Below are 12807 nucleotides of genomic sequence, written 5' to 3'. Positions count from 1 at the left end.
TTCCCCATCCTCATGATATGTACGGGAATCTGGAGGGTGTGTGTGTGTGTGTGTGTGTGTGTGTGTGTGTGTGTAACTGGCTCAGGGTCGCACAGGAAGGGCAGGATGGAGGCAGGGTTCCCACCATAGTGAGAAGGTTCTGTGCAGATGGGAGAGGAGAGGAAGGGAAGGAGGCAGGATTTGGTGACGGGAAGGGAGAAGATTACGGAAGAGCTGTGAGATCCGGCGAGGGTGGGCCCAATAATGAGAACCGTGGTGACATTTATTCCTCAGTCAGTCGGCGAATGTGTGCTGAGCACCTCCATGTGCCAGGCACCGCTTCTAGGCCTTAGGGATCCCGAGGTAAAGGAAAGAAATATCTCTGTTCTAGCAGAGATTCCTGGTGGGGAGAAACATACGATAAACAAATAAACAAGAACAAATGTTAAATGGTGACAGGTGTTATTTAAAAACTAGAGCGGGGGCTGGGGGCTTCAGTTTTACCGGAGTGCTCAGGGAGTTCATGGGGAGGAGGGCACAGCGGGATGGGGGTAGGTGAGGAGTGGGCTGTCTGGAAGAGCTTCTGAGAGGCAGAGGCAAACACAGGGAGCTTCTGCAGCTGGAGCAAGGGCTCAGTTTCCTCGCCTGCTAAATGGGAACAGCACCTGTAGAGAGCAGCCTTGATGGTGTGAAAGGATGGCAGAGGCCATCACTGGCACACAGTAGGCCCTTAGGGAATGCTGCCCTTCTCCAGCTGACCGAATCCCGGGGCTTGCTGTGTGATCCTGGGAAGGTTGCTTAACCTCTCTGGGCTGGCTTTCTCAGTGGCAAATGGGGTGAGGTAGAAATGAAGGATGCAGATTGTAGCTGGAAAGAAAATAGATGTTTCTGCCATAATCTGGAAAGCAAGGGTAGATAATGAGCTCCCTGTCCCCGGAGGTATGGAAGCAGAGACAGGTTTCACACTGACACCTGCCATTGGGTTAAGACGGGCATTTATTGTTTGGTGCGTTAGTACTGAGCCTACAGGGTCAATGGGAGCTCACAGTGCCAGCTGGTGTCGTCTCCTTTATCCCCCACACCCAACTTGGCAGGTAGGGGCCGCTGTCATTCCCAGTTCCCATTTTATACACAAGGAAACCAAGGCAGAGAGGCAAAGCCACTCATTCAAGGTCACTCAACTGGCACACAGTGAAACCCATGCCCAAGTGGTCTGAATGCAGAGCCCACATTCTTCTGATCACCGGCTCAGCGTGTGGCCCGAAGGCCCCCACTTATCCACACAACAAAATCTCCCAGCTGCTAGCCATCTTGGCCCAGCCGGGCCCCCCAGGGACTGCAGCCCCACCAACACCATGTGCAGCGGAAGAACCACCCAGCTGGGCCCAGGCAACCCACTGAGTCACAAGAGATAATAAAATGGATTTATTTCAAGCCGTCTGTTACACAGCAATAGGTCAATACAACCACCTCCAGCAACAAATATTGGCTGAGCGTCCCCTGTGGACCTGGCACCGTACTCTACACTAGAAGCTCGTCATTTGTCCTCAGCTTTGGAGTGCATTGGGAGCCTTGAGCTGCCCCCCGCCCCCCGCTGTGGTCTGAACCAGTCCTGGGCAGGAGGACGCCATGGCGGGTGCCATCTCTCCAGAGATGCCACTAACAGCAGTGATGGCGCTCTCGTAGCTGGGCGGCGGCAAGGGGGGCTGGGTCTCAGGCAGGGCATCCTCAGAGGCACAGCCCTTTGGGCTTTCTTCCGTGGGGTACGCAGGTGGTGTCGGGGGCCCCTCGGCGAGTGGACAGCACATGGCCTCCTCATAAGTGGGGATGGCACCCACCATTGGGATCCTGCAGGACCGAAGAAGAGAGGCTGTAGCAGGGGCTGGGGCAAACGTACTGTGAGCCAGGAAAAGAGCAAGGGGGGCTGGGGCTGGGGAAGACTTCGTGCCCTGGTCCAAACCCTTTGCCCGGGAAGGTCCACCCTCCCCCACCCCCTCCCTGCTGGCCAGTCCCCACTCGTCCTTGAGACTCCTCTGGGAAGCTTTCTTAACTGGTCCCCCCTCTCCGAGCAAAGCTCTCGCTCCCTCCTCTGGGCTCCCAGAGGGCTCTCTCCCTCTCACTGCACTGACCCCACCAAGTCCCCTGGGGTATCCCTCAGGGCAAGGATGGACTTTGAGCATCTACAAGCTGAGGGCAGGTGCCTGGGGATGCTTGTTGAAAGAATGATGGTTCATAGGCAGAAAGACTTCTAGCTTGTTGTAATAATCCCATACAAGCTCCAGAGTTGTAGATGCTCAGGGCAGGATGGGAGACGTCAAGTGATTCCTTCTACTTGCATGTCACCAGAGATGGAGAGCTCACTGTCTACCGGGTCAAGCACATCTATCTCTAAACAGCCTGGCTTTCCTGTGACTTGCCCTACCTCCAACAAATGAACTACACTGCCGGCCCTTGGGGCAGAATCCAGGTCCTCTGGGCCTGTGACCAGGCTTCACAGGCCAGATTCAAAACACAGGTTACCTGCACCCTAGCCACAATGCTGATGGGAATGACGCTGGCCCTCAGTCCTCTCAGAATCCCGGAGGTCACCTCTGGGGAGCATTACCGATCCTATGACTTGAGCCGATTCCCCTTCGGGTATGGCTGCCAGTTACAGGAGCTGACCAAGTGACCCTGAAGGTCGCTTCTCACATCAAGTGGCTGGAGGGCTGGTTATGAGTGTGGACTGTGGCTGGTTCTGCCACATTCTTGGTGGGAGATCACGGGTCAGTAACTCCATTCATCTGAGCCTCAGTTTCCCCATCTATACAATGAGGACAGCAATGGCACCTGCCTCACAGGACTGTATGAAGACTCACTGAGGTAACATAGGGGAAGGAGCACTTCGCCCATGCTCCTTTGTGACAGGAGCTGGTCACAAAGTCTCAAAAGTGAGGAAGGGGTGTGGGGGACAAAAGTTATCAAGGATCACCTGCACGGTAAGTGCCGCACAGGCTCAGAGAGGCTGTCGCCTGCCCAAGGTTACCCGTCTGGAGCTGGTGGGGAAGCAGGTTTGATCCATACCATGGGTTCTGCCTGTGTAGATGAGGAGCGGCTGATGGCAGGAGGCTGGCCCTCAGGTGGGAGGAGGGAGTGGAGGGGACTTCCCACCAGGGGCTGGCAGGGGGCGGTGCTGGGTACCTGCTGTCACCCCTCACGTGAGCTCCCATCCGCCGGGACCACGGCCCTTCTCTGGACACTGCATCTTCTCAGCCCGAGCCACCGCAGCCATCAGAGTGACCCGCTGGGGAGGCAGGCTCGCTGCTCCAGTCACAGAGTCGCGGAATAGGCTGGTGGGGAGCCAAGGGTTAACCCCCAGCCATCGTGCCAATCTGATGGAGGGCGCCAGCAGGGAGCCAGACCTGGGCTCCCCATCCGGTGCTATTACACGCCTCTCCGACAGACCTTCCTCCTCTGGAAGGCAGCCCGGGAGCCCTGCTCCCGAGGGAGCTGATAAGGGGTCTCATTCTCCTCTCTGCTCCCAGCATCCTTTGCATGTGAGGGTAGGCAAAGAATATTGCTTCTGGACGCAAGCAGGCTAGACTCTATTGTCTAGTGGCCTCTCTGAGCCCCTTTCTTCTCATCCATAAAATGGGCATAACGATTCCCATTTTATAGATTCAGGGGAGGGGGAAACAGAAAAAGCTCCGACAGCACTCGGAACAAGGCGGTTAATACAATTCCCAGAGCCCTATGTCTCCTGCCCAGCTCCCCTCCCAGCCACACCTCTGCCACTCCCTGTTTCTCCAAGCCCCGGAGATTTGGGGTATGCCTGGGACCCCCCCAGCAGGCAACAGCTGGCAGGGCGGGGTGCAGACGCCAGGTAAGCTCACCCCATAGCAGGAAGTTTGCTTAGAGGGCAGACGTGGCGTGGCCTTCATGCCACCTGCCGTCACGTTGGAGCCAGTGTGGCCCAGCCAGCCCCAGGTCCTGTTCCTGTGGTCCAGAGGACCCGTGCAGGAGGCCCCATGCAGAGTCCCCACACCGCACACCCTTCCCGCGGGGTGTGTTCTGGATACGGCCCCCCGTGCTGGTGTGGGGCCGGCCTGCCACTCTGGTCCCCGGGCCAGCAAGCTCCACAGAGGCTGGGGCTTGCCCCGCTCTCTGGAGCCCCGGAGAGGCAGGAGACCTGGGCCTTCCCCCCTCCAGCTGAGTCAGGCAACCAGCGTCAGGAAAGGGAAAGAAACAAGGCTGAAATACTATTTGCCCAACGTGTAAGCTCCCTAACATTCATGACGACCCTGGGCGCTCGGCTCTCAGCCACCGTACAGGCGAGTAAAGGCCCTGCGTCAACTGAGCAGAGAAGCCCCAGTCCTAACTGCAAAGCTCAAGCCAGCGGCACCGATCGGCCTTCTTCCCATCCCAGCCCCCAATCTCTCTGCACCTTGGCGCCGTCCTCTGTGAAACAGGGCTAATCCTCACACTTACCATCCCCTGCAAGCCGTTGAGGCTCAAATCAGTTAGCGGGCACTAGAGAGCAATGCAAGCCAGAAAGCACAGTCACACATAGCTGCAAGGCTACAGTGCCCGTGAACTTCACCATGCATACACTTCCCCAATCCACCCCCTCACCTGAGCCTAACAGCAATCTCAGGGGAGAGTTCCATCACCGCCACATGACAGATGGAGAATTAGACCTGGCCCAGAGAGTCTAAGTAACAAGCTCCAGGACACACAGAGACACTGGGATCCTCATGCCTGAACAGACCCGTGTTTTTTCTGCTATGCTCACTGAGGACAGGGGCCCAGGGAAGCCTCCTGTCCTGCCCCTGGTGGGGGGGTGGGGGGGGGCAGATGCTGGCTGGGCTATGTCAACCCAGGGAAGGGGCACAAATGGAAGCGGCCTCCCCCATATCCAGCCATCCCAGCTCTGACCCTAAGCCTTGCGTCTCCGGATCTGATGGGCCATGAGCACCCTTCCGAACGGGCTTCTTCCCCGCCCTGCTGGGGGTGAGGGCCAACCAGCCTCACCTCACAGACGCTACCGTGGCCCAGACCCTGTTGAGTCAACACGCCTGTGTGTACAGACAACACCCAAGCCAGCAGTGGGGCCGGGCAAGGAGGGCGAGGAGGGACGGGTTACAGTCTACCCTGAGGCTTGGCCCACTTCCAGGCAACCCCCCCTCTCCGTGTGACCAGGTAGGTCCTTGGTCTCTCTCAGAGCCAGGCTTCTCGTCTGAGAAGTGAGGGCATTGGCCGGAGAGTCCCCACAGCCCCGCCCTGCCCTACCCTACCCTCTACAGTTGGGTCAAAGCAAGGCCAGACCATTGTACCGAGTGGCCCCCGGTGGCCCCCGGTGAACGCGCTATTGCCTCTGACCCCAGGGACTCCCAAGCCGGTGGCAGGAAGAATGTGTTACATTCTCATTAAGGGAAGAAGGGTGTCCAGGTCCCAGGCCAGCTCACTGTGTGTGGCTTAGCCTCTGATACACCCAAGTCGCTTCCATGCTGGGGTGCGGGAGTACAAGCTTTGCAGCTTTGCAGCCGTGGGCTCTGCCACTTCTTAGCTGTGTAACCTTCACCTTCTTCTTCCGCAAATGGCAACAGTAATTCTCACCTTGCAGGCAGACAGCCTGGGGATGTGTAGACACAGCCCATACTTGACTGAATGGATACATATATTACAAGTGCACACCTAATGCATGCATTCTCCGCCAGGTAAAAAAAAAAAAATGGGGGGCTCTTGGCATCTTGGTGATGCTCTGTTTATGTATAGAACACAGATATACATACAGGGCAGACAGATATACAGTATATCTGTGGTCTGAAAGTTTCATGGACGGGGTGGGGGGTTAAGAAAAAAATGCCAGGGTGTCTGGGTGGCTCAGTTAAGCCTCCTGATCTGGGCTCAGGTCATGAGCTCATAGTTCACGGGTTCCAGCCCCACGTTAGGCTCTGGACTGACAGCACAGGGCCTGGAGCCTGCTTGGGATTCTCTCTCTTCCTCTCTCTTTGCCCCTCCCCAGCTTGCACGCGCTCTCTCTTTTTCTCTCTCTAAATAAATAAATAAATAAACATTGAAAAAAAGAAAACAATGCCTAAAAGGCTCATTAGAGAAAGCGATCATTTTTTAAACTTTTTTTAGTGTTTGTTTTCGAGAGACAGAGTGTGAGTGAGGGAGTGGCAGAGAGAGAGAGAGGGAGACACAGAATCCAAAGCAGGCTCCAGGCTCCAAGCTGTCAGCACAGAGCCCGACACAGGGCTCTAACCCACAAGCTGTGAGATCATGACCTGAGCCGAAGTCAGAGGCTTAACCAACTGAGCCACCCAGGCGCCCCGAAGCGATCACTTTTAAAAGGTTGAGAAATTTGGTCTTAACACAAGAGTTTGTCTCCACCTCTATCCCACCCCCGAGCCTTTGCACGTGCTCTCCCACCTCTCCTGCCCCACGCGCGTCTCTACCTTTTATCCACCCTGGGAACAGTTGACACTTACTGTGCACCTACCGTGTGACAGGCGCAGGGCTACGTTCTACACCTACATCATCCCATTTGATTCTCCCCCATGTCCTCTGAGCTAGGGAGCAGTGAGGGCACAGACAGGGTTCAAGTCCCGACTTGGACATGCACTACCTGGGTGTCCCTGGGCAAGTTGGTTAAGGTCTTGGCACTTTGGGCTCTTCGTTTATAAATGGAGTTAATAACACTACCTACTACAGAGAGCTGCCGTAAAACCAAAATGAGTAAATACCTGAAAAGCACTTAGAACAGTGTCCGGCACGTGGTGAGTATGGGTGCTTGCTGTTATTGTGCCGTTCTCATTCCTGTCTTATTTCAGATGAGTAAACTGAGGCCCAGTAGGGCTGCACCATCTACTTGAAGTCCGGCTTGTTCGTTAGTGATAGAACCAGGAGAGGATCCTAGTAGGTTTACGCCTGTGCCTGGGCTCTTAACCCCTATGCTACCTGCCCCATATGTACCATGCTGAGCTCAATTGCCACCTCCTCCAGGAAACCTTCCTGGATTTCTCCATGTCTCCCCAGGAGCATGTCTGTCCCTCTCTCACAGCTCTAACTACACTGGCTTGTCAAAGTCTGTCAATGGGCTTTAATCCCCTCCAGGGCTGTGCCGATCAGCCTTCAAATCCCCAGGACAGAGGCAAGGCCTGGTCCGGAGGAGAGAAACCCCAGGAGACAGTGTGGCCGTGCTTTATGCACCACTCCCACCCATCACCTCCGCCCTGCCCTGCTGACCTGCAGCTCTCCTTGTCCGAGGGCTCCGCGGTGAGATAGTACAGGTCTCTGGAGAGGTGATATGGGTCCCACCGGAGAGGCCCCTGCGTGCTGGCCTTGATGGACCACAGCAAGCCAACGAGTAGGAGCAGGCCGCCCGCGCCGCAGCAGAAGACGCTGACCGACCTGAGCAGGGGGCTGGGGGCCTCGGGCACCGGGTGCCCAGGGGGCAGGGCCGGCCGGCCAGGCCCAGCACCTGCTTCTCCTTCGCTCCACCAAGCGAAGCAGAGCGTCCCAGCTACCAGGAGCGCTGTGCCGCCGACCGTCAGGCAGGAGCGGAGCACGGAGGCCGCTCGGCTCACGTGACACATCTGAACACAGAGGGGGAAGGCAGGAGGAAAAGGGCCGTGAGGGGGGCCTGCTGGGGTGCGCAGACCATGTCCTCCCCGGTCAGAGCTCACGGTGTAACCTCGGAGTGGTCATTTGACCCCTCCGTGCCTCAGTTTCCTCATCTGTTAAACGGAGGTGATACTCCCAACTTTGCAGGGCTGTTTTGAAGGTCACAGAGAATGTGTCTCAAGTTCCTAGCTCCACGCCTGGGGCCCAGGAGCTCAGTAAGTGTGGCTGTGTTCACTCCGGTCCCCTCCAGGCCTCAGCAGCGCCGTCAGCCTGGGGGTATGACTCCCTCACCCACGCCCACCCCGTCTGCTACAGGCCGGGAGGGAAGAGAGTGAACACCTATTGAGTCCAGCAGGCCTTCAGGGTCGAGACTTGCGGGTGCTGCCTTGCCTCACTTCCCCCGGTCACAATCCCAAGAGGTCAAATGTGGCAAACGGAAACCAAGGGCAGGGAAAGCAGCAAGCATGAAGTCCCAAGTTGAAATGCACGACATGAGCACCTTTGTGCAAGAAGATGTTAGATGTTCGCCATGGCCTTATTAATAATGGTGCTAATTTGGAGAAAGCCTAAATGTCCAACTACAGGGAATTGCGGAGTGGACCATAGCGTACCCTCCAGATGGAATATTAATAACTCCTTTGAAACAATGAGCTCAGTATAAGTGTTTAACAACAGGGGAGATGTGTGTATATCTTCCTTTTTTCAGCCTTTTTTTTTTTTTTTTTTTTGAGAGAGAGTCTTAAGCAGATTCCACACCCAGCATGAGCTGGAAGCGGGACTTGACCCCACGACCCTGGGATCGTGACCTGGGTGGAAACGAGTCAGAGGCTCAACCGACCAAGCCACCCAGGCTCACCTCTTTTTTCAGTTTTGTATGCCAAATTATGCATAGTGTAGAATATCGATCAGGTAAAGAAAAAACGCACAGGAAAAACACAAACTGGGAGGAGCCCTGGTCTGAGAGCATGCAGACAAGAAGAGGCTGAAACCCACGTTCATGTTGTCCCCAAAGCCAATCTCTAGGCCATTGTACATGCTGTTCCTTCTGTCTGATAACTTGTCATTATCTCCCCCCAAGTCTCAGAAGCCCTCAGTTAAACACCAAGTCCCGGGCCTTCTTGGATCACAGCACCTCTCTGTCTGTGCTTAACTTCTACCTTGTCCTCCCCCCTCCCGGATATATTGGCCAACGTTCACTGCTCTATCCCCCGGGGGGGGGGGGAGGGATATAGTAGCCGCCTAGCGCATAGTAGCTGCTCAATAAACATTTGCTGAAGACAATGTCTTATATGAGGGACAGTGTTACTGGGAAAACCTTTGTTATGTGAAATGCCTCCCCTACAGCTGGGAGGGGCTTGGAGAAGGGAGGGGCACAGGGTTTCAGCAGCTGCAGCACACCACCCCCCACCCCTAGCCATGGTTCTGGGGTAGGCTTGCCAACCGCTCCTAGCCTGTTTCCTTATCAAGGTCAGGTTCTTTAGCAGGCTGCTAGGAGAAGGTAGAGACACCGTCTCCTCTTCCAAAGCCTGAATCAGGCAGGGAAGCAGGGGGCTGAGGAACTCATACACCTCAGACTTCAGTGATCAGGGATGCCCAAATGATGGCTCACCGGGCGAAATGTGCTGCATCTGAACAACGCCTGCTGTGCACTCGTTCAAAGCCAAGCTCCCAGGAATGCTGAGGGGCATCGTAAAGTATTCAAGATACAGTCGGTGAAGCTCTAGACTTCAAAAGGGCATGTTCCCAATTGTGTTTAACAACACACGTGTGTTGGGGGTTGCCTGGGGGGCTCAGTCGGTTAAGCGTCTGACTTCGTCTCAGGTCATTATCTCACAGTTTGTGGGTTCAAGCCCCACATCAGGCTCTGTGCTGACAGCTCAGAGCCTGGAACCTGCTTCAGATTCTGTGTCTCCCTCTATCTGCTCCTCCCCCATTCATGGTCTGTCTGTCTGTCTGTCTCTCTCTCTCAAAAATAAACAAATATTAAAAAAATATGTGTGTATGTGTGTACATGTGAGAAAAAGAATGTATACATGTAACAGGTGCTCTAGGAGTGGACCCCAAATCTTTCTGAGCCCCCAGACCACCGGAAGCATATAGAAAAATGTCATCCATAAATTACCTGCAGTTCTCTTCCTGACAATCGGTCTGTGGGGCAAGTGCCTCCCGTCTCCAGCTCAAGGCATTATTGTGGGGGTGGAAAAGAACTTGACTCCTCCCTCTCCAAAGTGAGACAGCCACAAGAGGCTGTCGAGAGGAAAAACTGCAGAAACCAGCTTGAAAACCCCCATTTAAAACTCACAGCAGATGAATAACGGTTAACAACCCCTTGCCTGTATACCACGGCCCCTCTTCACACTCCCCACAGCTGAGGTGGGTGGTGAGGGCAGGGAAAGAAATTCCTGCTTTGCAAATGAGGAGACCTAGCCGAGAAAGGTGAAGGATTCTGCGCAAAGCCCGAAATTGGTCTGCTCCTCAACACTTGAAGAACTTGCTTCTGCAGAAGGTAACTTCAGATGCTCTTAAACTGCTATAAAAGCAATAGCTGCTCGTGGTGAGAAAAAGAGAGAACCACAGAAGTGAAGAAGAATGAACCACTGTTAATTCCACCCCTCAGAATGAACATGACCTGCACGTGGGATGTCCCCATTCCATCTCTCGCTTGCCCTACATCCATGACCATGGCGGCAGCAGACAGGTACTGGGCATTTACAGGGGCTGGGCACCACCCAGCCCTTTATCGGTACCTCGACTGAATCCTCACAACAGCCTATGGAGCTCTGAGGGTGACAGCTTGCCTGAGGTCAGTGCCAAATTTGAACCCAATCCCGGGGAACCAGGGACCTCGCCCTGGGGAGCCCCCTGTCCCCATCCAGGGCCCTCATTTCATATCCCCCCCTTCAAGACCCAGTCCAAACACCACCTCCTCCCAGAAGCCTATCTGCTGGCACCACCCCCACCTCCCACCAGCTAGAGGAGGCCTATCCCGGCGTCGGACGTATCACTCTCTCTAACTACGGCCATTCTATGAGCCCTGTGACCTTGGAGCTGCTCAGCATCTCTGAGCTCAAACTCTGCCTCCCAGGGAAGAAGAGCAAGTTGTAAAGATGAGGTGGCGAGACAGTATGCTGTAATGAAGCATGGTGGCACAGAGCTGGGCAAGGATGGCCCCTGCCTCTGACCCTGGGCAAGTTATCCAGCTTCTCCCTGCCTCAGCTCCCTCCTCTGTAAAGTGGGCATCATAACACCGTCTGTGCAACCAACAAGGGAGCTCCGGGTGCCACTCTTCCAGAAGAACTAAACCATCTGAACAGGAAGTGGTCCAAACCATCCCAATAGACTGCCGGGTAAACTGAGGCCCTGACTGCCATGCTCAAGGCCACCCAGCGAGTTAGAACACAGGAAGAGACCTGGGTGTCTGCTCTGCACCACCTGACCACGTGGTCAAGATGAAGAGAGGTGGTCCAGGTTAGGAGGGGCTGAGATGCTCTGGAAGGAAGGAGAGAAGGAAGCTTACACCCACCTCAGATGAAGCCATGAGGGCGCAGGTGGTCAGGCGAGGTCCAGGCGCGGGGACCAGAGAAAGGTGCAATCCTGGGGGTGGCTGTCCCTCCGGTTTGCAGGAGGCGCCTGGGGTTAGGAAGCGGCCCTGTCGGAGGTCCCCTAGCCCGGCTTTCCGAACGCCCCCTACCCGCAGTCGCCCCCTGCGCTGTGCAGAGAGGTGCCCAGCAGGCCGCACACCGCGCGCACCCGTCCCGGGGCCTGTGATCCCCTGAGGGGCTCCGCGAGCTGCAGGGGCGCTCTGGGGCGCCAGAGGGTGCGCACCGGGCTTCGCGCTCCGCCTGGGGCTCGCGCTGCAGCTGGGGGGGGGCGCCCGCCGCCCCACCTCTGCTGCGATCCCCGTCCTAGCGCGCCGTCGGTCAAGGCTGGAGACTCCCGGTCCGGGGAGCTCCAGGTGTCGCGCCTCCGCGTCGCGGGCCCCGCCCGACCTTAAAGCGACAGCGAGACCCGGGAGGGCGGGGGAGGGTTCCTAGGCCCTGGGAGCGGCGGGCAGGGGCGGCGACCGTCGAGAGCTGGCTGTCCTTGCAGCCGTCCAGCCCCGCTGGAGCCCAGATGGACTCCTCTCAGAGCCACCAACGCTCAGTCCAAGAGGGTCCCAGGAGAGCTGAGCCCATGCCTCCTCGCTCCCATTCTTCAGGGAGGGAAACTGAGGCCTACAGAGGGCTTACCGCATACTCCCTGGTAGTGACACTCAGTCGGAGAGCAAGCCCTCCCTCCAGAACCTCACGGGCTGGGGAGGAAGGTGTGCTTCCCCCAGCGCCTGCAGGAGGTCGCTGCCCTGGCCCCGAGAGGCTGGGACAGTGGGGTTTGGGAGCAGGGCCTCCCACCTGCCGTGTGACCTAACTTCTCTGCGCCTTCTTCCTTCTGGGTCAACGGAGGGCTGATCATTCCAGCTCAGAGGTCTTCCCGGACTGAATGAGTTAAGCAGTGCAGGTTAAGCGCTAGGCCATTTACCAAGTGCAGGCTAAAGGCGGTTTGCGGGGACAGGTGATTTGGGAGTCTTCGGGAAGCGGGAGGCAAGTGTGGGTGTGTGGAGGACACCGGGGCTGTCCTGGAGCTCAGGGAGGGGACGTAGTGTCCAGGCGGAAGGAGAATCGTGCGCAAAGCCTGGGCAAAACCGTAGGCTGCTGAAACCTTCACAGACCCATGTAGGTCAAATAGAGCCAGTTCCTGCACTAGCTGCGGACTGGGTTTCGTTTTTGTCTTTTCCTGCTGCTTCAACAAGCCAGGGGCCTGGGCAGGTTCCCCTCACCTGCCCACCGAACTGGTGGTGACCGACTGTCCTTCCCGCCCAGGGACACAGAAGGTCAAGGCAGCCTGTCCAGTTGGGATCTAGAGCTCAGAGAGGGGAAACCACTGCCTCAAAGTCACAGCAGGTCAGCAGCAGGGCCCAGGCCCCCAGTTCCTATACCCCCTGCGTCCCAGGAAATGCCACCCAAGAGCATCAGCGTTCTCTGAGCACAGACTCATCTTGGCTGTGTGAGAGCCTCGGGGAACCCAGGAAGCCTGCACAGAGTTCAGAAGTGGCAGGAGCGCCTGGGTGGCTCAGTCGGTTAAGCACTGACTTCGGCTCAGGTCATGATCTCACGGTTCGTGGGTTCGAGCCCCGTGTCGGGCTCTGTGCCGACAGCCTGGAGCCTACTTTGGACTCTGTGTCTC

General features: G+C 56.5%; 1 protein-coding gene across 1 annotated transcript; it reads right to left on the bottom strand.

Annotated features, from left to right (window-relative positions):
* Nucleotides 1–1526: 1526 nt before the first annotated feature.
* Nucleotides 1527–11125, bottom strand: TMEM61 (transmembrane protein 61). Its single transcript, XM_077779787.1, has 3 exons — nucleotides 11111–11125; nucleotides 7210–7559; nucleotides 1527–1827 (listed from the first exon to the last, which is right to left on the bottom strand). The coding sequence occupies exons 1-3, from the start codon at nucleotides 11123–11125 to the stop codon at nucleotides 1527–1529; spliced, it is 666 nt and encodes a 221-aa protein (XP_077635913.1).
* Between the last annotated feature and the right edge of the window lie 1682 nt (nucleotides 11126–12807).

The sequence above is a fragment of the Crocuta crocuta genome, unplaced genomic scaffold (genome assembly GCF_008692635.1).
Source record: "Crocuta crocuta isolate KB4526 unplaced genomic scaffold, BGI_CrCroc_1.0 scaffold168, whole genome shotgun sequence".
Taxonomy (NCBI): Eukaryota; Metazoa; Chordata; class Mammalia; order Carnivora; family Hyaenidae; genus Crocuta; species Crocuta crocuta.
This window is presented reverse-complemented; position numbering and strand designations above follow the sequence as displayed.